Source organism: Lithobates pipiens, unplaced genomic scaffold, assembly GCF_037356315.1.
Source record: "Lithobates pipiens isolate NorthernLeopardFrog02 unplaced genomic scaffold, aLitPip1_a1.2 Scaffold_19, whole genome shotgun sequence".
NCBI lineage: Eukaryota > Metazoa > Chordata > Amphibia > Anura > Ranidae > Lithobates > Lithobates pipiens.
In genome coordinates this window covers 465,258,993-465,275,200 of record NW_027507764.1, presented here as the reverse complement: position 1 = coordinate 465,275,200, position 16,208 = coordinate 465,258,993, and the positions used below count along the sequence as shown (strand labels likewise).

Here is a 16,208-nt window from a genome sequence, read left to right as displayed (position 1 = left end):
AAGGGTCCTTTCACACGGGGCGGATCAGTTCTGATCCGCCCCGTGGATATCCGTTTGCTCAGCGGGGATCACTCCGTTGATCCCCGCTGAGCAGGGAGATGACCGGTCCGTCTCTGCACACTGCGCAGGGACGGATCTGTCACAGCGCCGCTCTCCCCTATGGGAGATCGGATGACGACGGACCGCAGTGCCCGTCGTCACCCGATCCGATCCGCAGACGGATGGAAAAATAGCTTTTTCCTCGGATCGGAGCGGGTCGGATGTCAGCGGACATGTCACCGCTGACATCCGACGCTTCATAGACCTCTATGGAGCACCTGTTATTTAAAGTGACTAAAAATATTTGGTGAAAAAATGCTAAAAGTGAAAACTAAGGCAGAGTGTCAAAAAGTGAAAATATAGTGAACATCAGTCCATAGATAGAAGTCCTTAGGTGAATTACCAACGAAGATCAGTGAGTATGAAATCCCTTTTCCTGGAAAAACACCCAGGAAGTGAGCAAATATTCTTCTTGCCAACTCCAAAGACCAATAGACTGGTCTCAGCAAGCCCAGGGAATTCGGTCTCCCAAAAACCTAAGCCGCAATACAGCTGATCCTGGATCGGTATCACTCAGGAAATAAAAATAATAAAAGCTCCCATTGTGTAGTATATAAATAAAGAATTTAATAAAAATAAATAGATTGCACTTACAAGAAAGTTGCAATATAACGCGGTATAAAATCATTGGTTTTGGAAAAATGAACAATTGTGTATCTATCACAGGGTGGTGTCTGTGGATACACTGATAGAAAAAATGCCGCGTCCTAATTATCACTTTGTGAATATAAATATTGACAGGGAAAAGGGGAAGTGAGGGAAAAAAAAAATAAAAAAAAAAATAAAAAAAGAAATGAAAGAACCTTCACACAAAAAGACCTCAAAAAAATGTGGGTTCAGTTGGACTTTTTAGGCATAAAGAAAGTTGTAAACACAACCGGTATGAAAAATAATTATTTCTATTTATTTAAAATAAAAAAGACAATTTAAAAAGAACAGGAAAAAGTTCAATTTCCCTTTTACACAAAAAAAGGGAAAAAGTTTCCTCCTTAAAATTGCACAATTAAGACCTAATTGACATCCTATCAAACATAATAACAACCTTTTCAAATTTCCAAAAAGGAAAAGAAAAAAACAAAGTATATATCTATACAAATGAGGGATCCAGGATGTCAATCATACAGTCAACGGTTACATATATTTTTGGTGCTCTACATGTTTCGTGTCTACAATGACACTTCTTCAGGAGCTGATAATAATGTTCTGAATTCTAAGGAGAGAATATAAATGAGTAAAAGAAAAACAGATATATGTATAAAATACTAGAAAGAAAAAAACATACATCTATAAACATTCGTATAAGTAACATACATATATCCAACAAATTTCGTTAGGTCACCCCTCAAGATACTAAGGTGTAAAAAAAAAAAAAAAAAAAAAAAAAGAGGGGGGGGGGGGAAGAGAGGGGGATTTTTCCTGAGACCACAATGTGGGGGCGGGTATAACATTCCTATTTAATGCCATATAGTATCAGCCACTCGATACTTACATTCCTTCGTAAAAGGGTGTCCTAAATAGGGAGATCACCGTTTCCAAAGGAGGAAATTGGTACGATTGATTACACAAAACTTTTCTCCACAGAGGGAAACAAGAAAGGGAAGAAAAAAGAGGGGGAGAGGAAGAAGAAAGAAAAACAATTGTTGAGCAAATATATAAACAAAAATTAAATAAAGAAATATATTTTTTGAACTTAGTGAAATCGCTATAAAGGTGTATTCACCTCATAAAGATTAGATCTTCAGTGTGTTTAGTAAAAATTCTTGAGGCGTAAGTGAACACAGATAAATCCGTGATGGATACTCTTTGGTATCTCCTGAGCTGTATAATTAGAAGATAAAAAAAAAAAAAAAGAACCATAAAAAAGTGGGGATTTTTAGAATATATAGATAATATCCAAGAACATAAAGAAATATATCCATAAGGATAAGAAAAAATATATATATATGAACTCACTATATAAGTGAAACATCAATTATTTAAACAGCAAAGAGAGAAAGAGGGCCAGCAAGGAGGAATTGTGCAGTGTATGCTAAAGCTAAGCTATTAATAGTGCCTACACCATAATAGATTTAGAGGAGATGAAAAAAGTATATCAAGTAAAAGCATATATAAAGTTGTGTAAACCAATTACCTCAAGTTGCAAAAAACGGATCAGATTCCCACTGGGTAAAGGAGGAAAGTAAAGGGGGAATCAAAGAGGCAGACTAATCGGCCCATTCACCCCTCTCATATTGTTTTTAGTGTGTAGAAGATGGCCGCCATTCATGGACACCAGCCACGTGTGTCCTTTTATATATATCCGTCCCGGTAGTGACGCCAATCCGCAATCGACGGAAGTGACGTTCATCTACCCGACCAACCGTCTCCTACGATGCGTTCGGTTGATACCGACGTTACACACGAACGTGCAACGTCCTCGCATAGAGCACGTGTGTACGTTCGTGAGGCCAAAGGAAACACCTACGTCTGGCCAATATAACGTACAGACGTGCACCAGATAGGGGAGGAGCACCTTAAAGGTTCCTCCCCGATCTGCGGAGGTGGAATAGGGGGCCTCGTTCCGATGCAGCGAATGGAGACAGTACCAGAAGGGACTGTGAGTTTTTTTCTTTCTAGTATTTTATACATATATCTGTTTTTCTTTTACTCATTTATATTCTCTCCTTAGAATTCAGAACATTATTATCAGCTCCTGAAGAAGTGTCATTGTAGACACGAAACATGTAGAGCACCAAAAATATATGTAACCGTTGACTGTATGATTGACATCCTGGATCCCTCATTTGTATAGATATATACTTTGTTTTTTTCTTTTCCTTTTTGGAAATTTGAAAAGGTTGTTATTATGTTTGATAGGATGTCAATTAGGTCTTAATTGTGCAATTTTAAGGAGGAAACTTTTTCCCTTTTTTTGTGTAAAAGGGAAATTGAACTTTTTCCTGTTCTTTTTAAATTGTCTTTTTTATTTTAAATAAATAGAAATAATTATTTTTCATACCGGTTGTGTTTACAACTTTCTTTATGCCTAAAAAGTCCAACTGAACCCACATTTTTTTGAGGTCTTTTTGTGTGAAGGTTCTTTCATTTCTTTTTTTATTTTTTTATTTTTTTCCCTCACTTCCCCTTTTCCCTGTCAATATTTATATTCACAAAATAAAATCATTGGTGTCCCATAACACTCTCCCTGCTCGCTGTCCTCCGCAAAGCTACACCTCCAATGAGGCAAATGTGATGACGTCAAAGCACCTCAGTACGTGGCGTTTCGTCACAAGCGGACGTCGTCTGGGGATTGGCTGAGGAACAGATAGTCAGACAAACCAGAAAGTCAGGAAGCCAGAAATCAGTGTAGTGGAACAGCAAGCATGATCTGGAGCCAGAAGGAATGTCAGCCAAGCAAGTCTAATGGGAGTTCTGGAGAAAGTCTCTGTGATGTTGACCAACGCGAAGACAGAGATCATCTGGACTGGACGGCTTAAGTAAGCAAGACTGACGAGCAGGATATCAATAGGTGAGTCACTGTGGAGAGATAGGAGCTGGCAATTAGCCGACAGCTGAGCGGCCAGCTCGGAGAAGGAAGGGCTGAACCCAGCCTTGACACTGCCTTTAGAAGCACTTTAAGAAGTGACAGATCGCAAAGTCACATCACACAATTAAAACACACAAAGACATAATCTACTTGCACAAATGGCACTTCAGGCTGTGCATTTGCACCCATTGCGCCACAATAATAATTCCTTTATTAGTTCTTTGGTCCATTTACTAGATGTTTATTTACATTTCAGGACTATATTTAGTTCTTGGAGACTTGTAGAAATGATACCCTGTGAAGGAGAGAGAACTTACCTAGAGAGAGAGAGAGAGAGAGAGGGAAAAAAATGTTTGACAAAGAATAGCACTAAATGATAGCAGTTGTGGATACCTTGGACAGGGGGCGAAAGTGAAAACTAGATTGATGGTTTTGTTATCAGTGCTGAATGGAAGGTAGAAGGAAGGGACATGCTGTCAGATGAATCAGGATCAACAGTATACTGACAGGGAGGAAAATGTGTGTGGAAGGAGACAACAAATGGACTTGAATCAATCTGCCAGACTGTACTATAATATACAGCGAGTGATGCCCTCTGCAATCCATCAGCAGGCAGAGCCAGGGCAGCAGGGGGCCAGCAGCATGTCTCCCAGACTGTATTATAATATACAGCTTAAACTGTATATTACAGAGGGCACTGCTGGATATTATATTGCAGTTGGGGAGACATGCTACTTGCCGCCTGCCTCCTCAATACTGCACAAACAAGAAGCCACGGCCATAGCTCCCAACTGTCCCTGATTTCGAGGGACTGTCCTTTATTTGGAACAAAGTCCCTCTTTCCCTCTTTCCTCCTCATTTGTCTCTCATTTTTGTCTGATCTATATTATTGTATATAAAATGTGCTATGTTTCAAAAAGCGTTCATCCTATTTTTAAATTGCTGCATTGGTAAATGTCAAAAGCCAGCATAAAGGAATAATAGAGGTAAAGCAAAAGTACTTGTGGCTTTAATGAATCTTTTTGTTTTGTATAATTCTCCCTTAGGGGTGTGGCATGGGGTGTTTCCTATGCCTACATACTTTTGCTAATAGGTGTCCCTCATTTCCATCTCAAAACATTGAAAAAACATTGGGAAGCATGGCTATGGCCCAGTAGGATTGCCCGAGGCCCAGTAGCAGGCTGTAGCCCAGTAGGAAAGTCTAAAGCCCAGTAACAGGCTGTGGCCCAGTAGGGGAGTCTAAGGTCCACTGACAGGCTGTAGCCCATTAGGAGAGTCTAAGGCCCAGTAACAGGCTTTAGCCCAGTAGGAGAGTCTAAGCCCCAGTAAGAGGCTGCAGCCCAGTAGGAGAGTCTAAGGCCCAGTAACAGGATGTAGCCCAATAGGAAAGTCTAAGGCCCAGTAACAGGCTGCAGCCCAGTAGGAGAGTCTAAGGCCCAGTATTAGGTTGTAGCCCAATAGCCCAATAGGAGAATCTGAGGCCCAGTAGCATGCTGTAGCCTGATAGGAGAGCCTGAGGCCCAGTAGCACGCTGTAGCCCAGTAGGAGAGTTTCAGACACAGTAGCAGGCTGTAGCCCAGTAGGAGAGTCTGAGGCCCAGTAGCAGCCTGTAGCCCAATAGGAAAGTCTGAGGCCCAGTAGCAGGCTGTAGCCCAATAGGAGAGTCTAAAGGCCCAGTAGCAGGCTGTAGCCCAATAGGAAAGTCTGAGGCCCAGTAGCAGGCTGTAGCCCAATAGGAAAGTCTGGGGCCCAGTAGCAGGCTGTAGCCCAATAGGAGAGTCTGAGGCCCAGTAGCAGGTTGTAGCCCAATAGGAGAGTCTGAGGCCCAGTAGCAGGCTGTAGCCCAATAGGAGAGTCTGAGGCCCAGTAGCAGGCTGTAGCCCAATAGGAGAGTCTGAGACCCAGTGGTTGAGAACTACTGCTGTATCCAGTACAATATTCTTTACGTACTATATAAATATCATCTAATTTTTCCTGACATTCTCCGCAATACCGTTATCATTACAGCTTACAGTATATTTATTAGTTATTGGATGGGATACAATTTATATTTATCTGTTTATCAGCATGTACATAATTTTATAGAAATGTAATACCATTTAGGCCATAGAAGGGCAGACCTTTTTGAAGATGTCAGTAGCTGAAAGTGGTTGGACAGATCTGCATGATGTGTAAAAATCACAGGTAGGACTTAAAGCCGCGTACACACAATTGGAATTTCGGACGGGAAATGTTCGATGTGAGCTTGTTGTCGGAAAGTCCGACTGTGTGTATGCTCCATCGAACATTTGCTGCCGGAATTTCCGCATCACAAATGTTTGAGCGGTGACAATCTCAGTAAGAACGCGCAAACAGAATCGCAGGACGTCTGTCACCCAAAAGAAATACAGGAGCTTCTTTTGGGCAACGGGCATCCTGTGATTCTATTTGTGCGTTTTTACCGCAATTATCGCCCCCATACAGACAGATGTGAACAGAGCCTTAAACACAAATCTGTGCTTTGCCCACACTTAGAATATGAATAGGTTCTTGTTACCTTAGATCTCCCCAGCAGGCTACACTTACCTTCCTTTGACTCCCTAAATAGGCAACACAGAGATTTTATTGATATATACATAAGTAGTTCTGTACATATGTTATGTAGAAGTATACAGGCTTTACACATTTTTGTAATGCAAATGTTCTTTTCTTCTATAGGATTCTTGTAAAAAACCTGCAGAAGGTTATTGAAAAGCAGAGTCCTTCCAGAGCAAAGAGGAAGCGTAGGTCCCTATTGAAGTATGACTATGAAGACTTTCATACACTGGAAGAGGTACACATTGGGCTCTTGTTGTCATGAACTAGACATGTATTTTAGATAACAAATGGATAGGAAATAAATTGGATAATTCAGGTGCTATGAACCTCAAGAATGGACACCATATACTAACTTATCATGAAATCTTAAATTTATTAGGGCTTATTAAAAGTAATCATAAAGCTAACATTTGCAACTCAGTCACAACTGGTGATTCAATTACTCTATATTGCACAGCACCTTATATGTCCCATCCACACTAATATTATAGAGATACCAGCAATTGCATGAAAATGTAATTCAAATTTTACATGCCAAAAAACACAAATCAGATGTCTCTGGAAAGTGGGGGGAAGGAAAAGGATACTTAGTCTCAACGTGTCTCAGATTGTGCTTCTTCAGGAACTTTAAAGGTGAATGATCACAATTAAATACACATAGGTGGCCACTGTACAGGTGAAACCCACAAGCCAGGGGAGGAATGGGGGCCCAAAGGTAGGATCAACCCCTCAAAGGGGTCAGGTGAACACCATAGACTCAGAATAAATGGAGAATCCCATGCATAAATCTGTTAGAAAATCAACCAACACAACTCTCCTTTTCAAACAGCAGTACACCAATATCCCCCCATAAAGATTGAAGTAGGCTTTATGAATAGGATTCTCTGTATAGTACTATTTACTGTGTAAATAGTTTGTATGTAAATGTCATAGTCTGGGCACTTTAAAACGGTTGTAAACTGCATCTGTTGGATTGCTGTTGCATCGCCTACTAGCACATTATGAAATACTCACCTTGAAACAAATCCCTCCAGCAGTGTACTGGGGGAAGAAATCATCTGAGCGGGCTGATTTCTTCCCCCAGTCTTCTTCTTCCATATTCACGCTCTTTGGCTATGTGATTTGCCGGAGCCGCGATGATGTCACATCCGCACATATGGGTGGGAGCCCTCAGTTCCAGCACTAAGCTCTGAAGGTCCGGCAATGTGACGTAACATTTTACCTACAGGTAAGCCTTATAATAGGCTTACCTGTAGGTAAAAATGACCTTTACTACCGCTTCAAGGTCCTTGTTCAGGCACTTCTTGGTATAAGGTGACAACTCTTTATCTGTCTCCCAGTTTTGCTCCTGCATTGTCAACTTGCCACATGGGCTTCCAATGTAACCTGTTTAAATCACATTATGTAGGCATGGGCGATGTTGTTACCACCAGTGCCCTGAGAATTGCCACTATGCAACTATCACTGGAATGAATGAATAGCTCCCAACTGTCGCTGCCGGTTTAGAGGGACTGTCCTTCTGTCCCTCTTTCCTCCTCATTTGTCCCTCATTTTGGTCTGATCTATATAGATGTATATAAAATGCACTTTTTATCTTTCAAGCCAAAGGCGCCGTATTTGGTCTGTTGGACCAACACACAGACAAACGGTTTTCCCAATTTTAGTCCGTCGGAATTGAGTCCGTCTGATAGATTTGAAACATGTTCTATTTCTAGGTCTAATTTTGCTTTCGAAAAATGATCGGACTAGCCCACACACGATCGGATTGTCCGACGGACTGATCCCTTTGGACCTAGTCTGCCGGAAAGTCCGGTCATGTGTACGCAGCATAAGAGAGCATAAAAGAGCAGATACCAGCACAGGGGACACTTCATATTGAATGTAACTACCATCCTCTGTGCTAATTAAAAATATTTAAAAAAATAAACGTAGGGTTTAAATAAGGATCCTTTGCTTTTGTACAGTGATGGAAATTTTGCATAGACAGAAAATAAAAGAAAATTATATTTTACATTTAACACGTCCATTATGAAAGGAATAAGCTATTCCATTCACCGAATTTTAACATAAAATTGGTAGAAACAATTGTTTTATAAGAACTCTTTTGTGTTTTCAGATTGAGAAATGGATGCACCACATGAATAGAACTCACTCAAATCTTGTTCATATGTTTTCAATTGGAACCTCATATGAAGGAAGACCATTATATGTGCTTAAGGTAATATGACTGATAATTCAGTTTTCTATTCATATTTGTAGCCTAATACCCACCATACAAAAGCTTTCCTTTTTATTTTTCCTGTAATCAATGGAACTGCATCTTTTGTAAAGCCCCATACACATTATCAGATTGTCTTCAGATTTACCAAAACCATGTAGTGCAAGGGCCTGCCTGATTGCATACAAATTGAAACTCCTAAGGTTTGACTTCATATTATATAGTTTTGGTAAATCTGAAGACAAAAATCAGCAGAAAATCTGGTAGTGCACACTCCCGAAATGTTGCTTCTCTGTATGTGAAGGTGACGGGTCCTATATCTCCTTCTATGGTGGATTTTGGTCAATGGATGATTCCGTCTTGGTGGATTCTGTTTTGATTGGTTCTAGTTTCTTCACACTGATGAATTTCCTATATGAACTTTATATTATGAACTTTATGAGGTTTTTTTTTATATTTTATTTTGAGTGCTACACCATTTTTACCCTCATCACGTTTACTGTTTCCAGCAATTTAGTGTTAGCAGCTATCTTTATTTAATAGATTTATTATTTAGCACAGCAAATTCTATTCTCCATTCATAACTGGGCATACTGTGTTTGCTAGTTTATGAATTGAGAGGAGCCTCTGTCTACTGTCCATTCATCTTCAGTGCAGATGAGGCTGCAGAGAAAGGGATGGGCAATTTGTGTCTTCAGCCCATTTCTCTGTCTCAAAGAGGAGCCTGTTTAGACCTCTGATATCTCACCAAAGCCCTCCCCCAACAGGGTTGATAAAAAATAATAAAAAAAAAGGAAAAATTCACATCTCAGTTTTGATACATTTACTATGTGTATGTTTAATTTTGCTTGGTGCCAATCTGCGAAGTTGAAGCATATTTTTTTATAACTTTGCCATATTTTATGGTCTACATTCACTTTGATTATATCTAATACTAATGCACCAATACCTGTCTCAAATGTTACGCACATATGTAAATGTCAGTTTGAGAGATATTTTTTGTTGCTAAAATGAATGTAAATAAAGTTACAAGCAAAACCAGCACCATAAGATACATTTATGAATCGTGAAAAAAAAAACTGCAGGATGTTTTGTGGAGAACTTTTTAACATAAAGGGGTATTGTCTGTGCAAAAATGTATTTCAAAAGTAGTGCCCAAGTGTGGGAACGAAAATCATTTTTTAGCGACTTTTTCTTAGTTCACTTTATGGCTTAGTATCAGCAATCGGTATTGGCGAGTATTTGAGTATTCGTACTCACGGATAAAAAAAAAACATATTGGTGCAGCTCTAAAAATAGTAAATGCACATTGTTTTGCAGGTAAAAAAATGTGCATTTCTTTTTTTTTTCTCGTACGGGCAAGCAGTTACTTGAGAGCAAGAAGATCAATGGACTACAAGGATGCTCACCAGAGCTCTCGCTCAATGAAAACTACAAGCAGTCAGCCGCAATGGTTCACAGAAAACTGTGAATGAATGAATGACATGGGCATCTGGGTGGAGCCCCGCATGGCTGCGCTGGTTTCAAATAGTGGCAGCGGGTGTGGGGAGAAGATCCCTGGCACGCTGTCACAGTTAGGGGGATCAAGCAGAGGTTTGAGGCTGCAGATGCTAGAACATTTGTTACATATTTCACTTAAAAACAGGTGGAAACATGTAACATGGTCCAAAGTGTGAGTGTATTAGTTATTAGTTGCAACTGATAACAAAGAACCATACAATGCTAGAAGTGCACAGTGTTAAAATAACATGCAGCCAACCTCTGGTGGGTTGGATGAAATAAAGAATGACAACCCACTGATTTAAAGTGGAATTAAACTCTGCAAATACTAACCTCTTCTCCAACAACCACAAGGTCCCTCACCAGTACCGTCAGCTTCTTGGCTTCTTATGGGTGCTGTGTTCTTTAACCATTTTTATTGACTGGAGCGGGATGACTCATGCCATATACACACGGAATTCTCATCGGAAAAAGCTCTGATGGTTTTCCCGTCAGAATTTCGCTCAAACTGCCTTGCCCCCACACGGTCACACCAAATTCCGACAAATTACAACACATTTGACGGCACTATAAAAGGGAAGTTTAATGCTTCCGAGCATGTGTCAAATTGTTTCCGAGCATGCGTCAGAATTTTACGCGTTGGAATCGCATAAACACGATAGGAAAATCCAATAGAAAGGTTAAAAAAAATCAAGAACAGGCTCTCAATCTAAAGTCCGTTGGAAATACCAACAGAAAAAGACCGATGGGCATACACACAGTCGGAAAATCCGATGAAAAGCTCCCATCGGACTGTTTCCATCGGAAATTCCGGCCGTGTGTATGCGGTATCAAAGTCAAATTCCAGGCTGCCACCTAACTAGTCTTAAAAATGTTCCCTCCCTCCTTCTAACACTTATGTTGACTAACCTGTGTAAGAGAAATATGTATACTTACCTATTTTCAGTCCGCTAAGGTCCAATCACGTGATCCCCTGTGTCAGCCAGTGGCACCTGCGGGTGAGAAAGCGCTCTGCAATAGCTGGAATTCCTGGGAGTGGTGACATCATCTATAAGCCTCCTATGGCCCATCCAATGTTGGTGCTCCCTCCTCTACCCTGCAGCCAGCCTTGGCTGACACAGGGGAGCCGGGTCATGTGACTGGACCGGAGCAGCCTGAAAATAGGAAAATACATACATTTTTCTTATACAGGTTAGCAAGCATATGTGTTAAAAGGGGGGAAGGGGACATTTTTAGGACTAGTTAGGTTTTAGCTGGAATTGTACTTTAACTCCTGCCCATGCGCAGGATTTTTTTCATCCTGGCTGAGAATGTAAAGTGAGCTGTGCATGCGCAGCTTAGTGTATATTCTACAGAAGACTGTGAACAGGCAGGTAAGCTTGTTTTATTGCAGAAGAAACATAGCATATCTTTTCTGCAATAAATAGCTTCTTGCATTTTTTTTTTTGTGCCTTTAGTGCAGATTCAGGCCGCGTACACACGGGCGGACTGTCTGGCCAACTTAGTCCGCCGAAACACATTTGAGCGGACAGTCCGCTCGTGTGTGGGCTTCAGCGGACTTTTTCAGCGGACAGTCTGACGAACAAAGTCTTACGGAATTTCCGTAAGATTGTCCGTCCAAACTTGGTTTGAGCGGACAGTCCGCCCGTGTGTGTGCCAGTCCGCTGTACTTTCGAAATGAGCGGACTTTTCCCGCCAGGAGAAAAGTCTGCTCATTTCGAGCGGGTATCCAGGTAGGCGGAGCACGCGACGGAGACGTCGCGGGCCCCGCCGCCTGGTATGGACTTAAAGGGGAACCCCAACGCCGAAAAAAATCGGCGTGGGGGTGCCCCCCAAGTCCACAACAGACCCTTGTCCGAGCACGCTACCCGGCCGGCCAGGAAAGGGGGCGAGAGAGCGCCCCCCCCTCCTGAGCCGTACCAGGCCGCGTGCCCTCAACATGGGGGGTGCCTTGAGGAAGGGGGGCCGCGCGGCCCCCCCACCCCAAAGCACCTTGTCCCCATGTTGATGAGGACAAGGGCCTCTTCCCGACAACCCTGGCCGTTGGTTGTCGGGGTCTGCGGGCGGGGAGCTTATCGGAATCCGGGAGCCCCCTTTAATAAGGGGGCCCCCGGATACCGGCCCCCCACCCTATGTGAATGAGTATGGGGTACAATGTACCCCTACCCATTCACCTGTAAAATAAAAGTACCAAAAAAAAACACAACACACGAGATAAAATATTTTATTGCACAGCTCCGGGGGTCTTCCGTCTTCGGGGGTCTTCTCGCCGGACTCCTCCGCTATCTTCTTGTAGCTCTTTTGCTAGCGGAGGAGTCCGGCTTTCTTCCTCCCCGCCGCCGGCCTCTTCTCCCGACTTCGGGGGTCTTGTCCCCCTCTTCGGTTCTTCTGCCGGGCCACCGCGCCTTCTTATAGCTCTTTTACAGGCGGTGGCCCGGTCTTCTGTCGCCGCCGCCGCCTTCCGTTCTTCTTCTTCTTCTTCTTCTTCTTCTTCTCCAGGAGATGTTGCCTCGACGATCTCTCCGGCCGGAATGCCAGAGCCGCGCTGCGCGGCCACTTATATAGTGACAATGGGGCGGTGTCACATGGTAATTGTCACATGGGTTGGTCACATGGGTTGATGTCACATGGGGACTATGACATCGTAAGGGGGCGGGGTCACCATGTGACACCAACCCATGTGACATATACCATGTGACACCGCCCCATTGTCACTATATAAGTGGCCGCGCAGCGCGGCTCTGGCATTCCGGCCGGAGAGATCGTCGAGGCAACATCTCCTGGAGAAGAAGAAGAAGAAGAAGAAGAAGAAGACGAAGATGAAGAACGGAAGGCGGCGGCGACAGCGGCGACAGAAGACCGGGCCACCGCCTGTAAAAGAGCTATAAGAAGGCGCGGTGGCCCGGCAGAGGAACCGAAGAGGGGGACAAGGCCCCCGAAGTCGGGAGAAGAGGCCGGCGGCGGGGAGGAAGAAAGCCGGACTCCTCCGCTAGCAAAAGAGCTACAAGAAGATAGCGGAGGAGTCCGGCGAGAAGACCCCCGAAGACGGAAGACCCCCGGAGCTGTGCAATAAAATATTTTATCTCGTGTGTTGTGTTTTTTTTTGGTACTTTTATTTTACAGGTGAATGGGTAGGGGTACATTGTACCCCATACTCATTCACATAGGGTGGGGGGCCGGTATCCGGGGGCCCCCTTTTTAAAGGGGGCTCCCGGATTCCGATAAGCCCCCCGCCCGCAGACCCCGACAACCAACGGCCAGGGTTGTCGGGCCCTTGTCCTCATCAACATGGGGACAAGGTGCTTTGGGGTGGGGGGGCCGCGCGGCCCCCCCTTCCCCAAGGCACCCCCCATGTTGAGGGCACGCGGCCTGGTACGGCTCAGGAGGGGGGGGCGCTCGCTCGCCCCCCTTTCCTGGCCGGCCGGGTAGCGTGCTCGGACAAGGGTCTGTTGTGGACTTGGGGGGCACCCCCACGCCGATTTTTTTGGGCGTTGGGGTTCCCCTTTAAGTCCATTCCAGGCGGCGGGGCCAGCGACGTCTCCTTCGCGGGCCCCGCCTACCTGGAGACGCGCTCGAAATGAGCGGACTTTCCTCCGCGTGTGTGGGCGAGTCCGTTCATTTCAAAAGTAGAGCGGATTGTATGGCGGACTTAGTCCGCCGTATTAGTCCGCTCAAAAAGTGCCGTGTGTGGGCAAGTCCGTTCATTCAAAAGTTTGGACGGACTGTCTGTCGGATTGTCTGACGAACTTAGTTGGCCAGACAATCCGCCCGTGTGTACGCGGCCTCAGCTGTCTAAATAGAGGCTAAGATGATGTCATCCTCATGTGTAAAGGATAGGAGACCTTTGTTCTGCTTTAACAATGAAATAAGCATGTAATAGGTTAGATGGGGAAACCTGTACGATTACACGCCGCTGCCTGGGGCACCAAAATATGTTGAAATCAATTTTTTTTTTTTTAACAGAATTATACAAAGGAAACAATAATGGATACTTGTTTGTAATACAAAATGACTAATGCATTAGACCCATGTGCCATTACCATGTGTATTCTGGAATAGATGAGCGAAAGGCTTAATTTAATAGGATCCCCATCATGCCAGGCTGGAATTATATTGTGCTGTCTGGTTTGTGTTTCACTAATGTTTGCAGATCACTCTGCTTGTACACTCGATGGTTACAGTAGTTGAAGCTAGATGCTTTTCAGGTTTGGTCTGATCAAGCTTCAGGCCTGCAGTTGTCAAAGGACTACAAACCCTCATGTGCTGTGCCAGCCTCTGCACAAAGCGACTCTTGGCAACAGAACAGTCACAGTTTGTCTATGACTGATTTAGCTTAAGACTTATTTTTATATACAATAAACTTATATTTCAAAAACGTAACACTGCCAAGAGTGCTAAAGCAGATACATTGAAAACAACATTTTCAGAATATAAAGACCTGTTTCTCACTGGTGCGATTTCAGAACCTCACGACAATTGAAATCACATCGATTTCAATGGTGCTTGTTCACATCAATGCCGTGCAGCTTTGATGTGACTTTAAGGAAGATACCTGTGCTACTCTGTTGCAATGTATTGCAATTTTTTGCCCTGAAGACTTCAATGGAAAAACATCAAAATCACATGTGCACATGTTTATGATGCACTATGAATGCTATTTCAGTGCGTTTTTCACCCCTCCCCCTGCAAAAATCGCACCTGAATGAAAATTGTGTCAAATACGCATCAGAAATGCAGCAAATTGCACTGTAGTTCCACTACATAATCACAATGGATATCGGATGAAATCGCACCTGCACTAGTGTGAACTAGGCCTTAAAGTATATGTTTAGTCAAAATAAGAAAAATAAATAATTTGGCTATGTTACATTTAAAGCTGTATACCGGGTCTATTTCCATTGATTATATTCCTCTCCTTGTCTAGTTTCATATCTGGTGATCCTGCCAGAAATAGCAGGCCTGGTTGGCTTCCTACCTATGGTTGGCAATGCTGTAACATGCCTATAAATCTATCTACAGCAGTGTCACCCACCATGGAAAAAAGACACACCCGCCGCTCCAGGTCAGATCAGGAAGCCTAATGATCCAGTAGGTGCTCACCTCGGCTCGCCTCTGCACAATAAATTTAGAAGAAATGGCTGCACACCATTGTAGATCAAAATCCTTTTTAATTGGACATCCCAAAAAACAACAAGAACCAGAATGCTGGGTAGGCGCGTTTTGCACACTTCACATGCGCTTAGTCATTACAAAGATATATTAGCAAGACAGTTCTTATATAGTCCCACCTATAACGGGTGTCACCAGATACTAATCGCAGACGTCCTATTACATAGACTACATGTGTGAAAAAGAGACCCATGAATATATAATTATATATAAGACATATAAACAAAAGAAACAAATAACCAAAAATGTATATGTGTTCTAACAAGACAAAGGGAGTTATTTACAAAAGGCAAATCCAATTTGCACTACAAGTGCACTTGGAAGTGCAGTCGCTATAAACCTGAGGGGTAGATCTGAAATGAGGGGAAGCTCTGCTGATTTTAGCATCCAATCATGTGCAAGCTAAAATGCTGTTTTTTATTTTCCTTGCATGTCCCCCTCGGATCTACAGCTACTGCACTTCCAAGTGCACTTGCAGTGTAAAGTGGATTTGCCTCTAGTAAATAGTGGATTTGCCTTTTGTTCACCCACCCACCAATCATACCTTCCACTGCATGTCGGTTAGTGTTGTTATTAAACGAAGAGGCTAGTCACTCCCATACCCTACTGTGTCATGGCCAACCCTTCTCCAGCCTTCCCAAATGACAGTGCTAGTGGGACTGGTTACAGTGTGTAGCAGATACCAGAAGTGGCATTCCAGTGCTGCTTCTCCCCACCCATAGCCTCACCCATAAGTACACTACGAAACCAAGACATGACCTCCTACAAAGCCATCTAATGAAGGCATTTCGAGGCGACTCAAAAACCCGAATGTCTGCCTTAAAGCGGACCTTCAGTAATTTTTTCATCTTTCCATCTATTAAATCTTCTGCCCTCGTTGTTTTAACTTTGGATAGAAAAACATTTTTTTTCTGCCAGAAAATACCTTTTACAGCCCACTACCTCTTTCTTTTCTGGAAAAAAGCCTAGGCTTATGACATCATGCACAGCTCTCTCTCTCACTCTCGTGAGAGTTTGCCAGGAAGGGAAGGGAGATGAGTCATAAGAGGGCCAATGAGAGCTGCAGAGCTGGAGGTGTGCCTCTGTGTGTCTGTGTAAATCCAGAAAGTGAACAGGCAG

The 16,208-nt window shown here is 43.2% G+C and overlaps 1 protein-coding gene across 1 annotated transcript in view; it reads left to right on the top strand.

The window, feature by feature from the left end:
- CPA6 (carboxypeptidase A6) overlaps nt 1-16,208 on the top strand; it is a 216,842-nt gene that overhangs the window by 159,125 nt on the left and 41,509 nt on the right. Inside the window, exons 4-5 of the mRNA XM_077492841.1 lie at nt 6,323-6,437; nt 8,319-8,420. Coding sequence (XP_077348967.1) covers nt 6,323-6,437; nt 8,319-8,420 — 217 coding nt within the window. The remainder of the gene's footprint in view (nt 1-6,322; nt 6,438-8,318; nt 8,421-16,208) is intronic.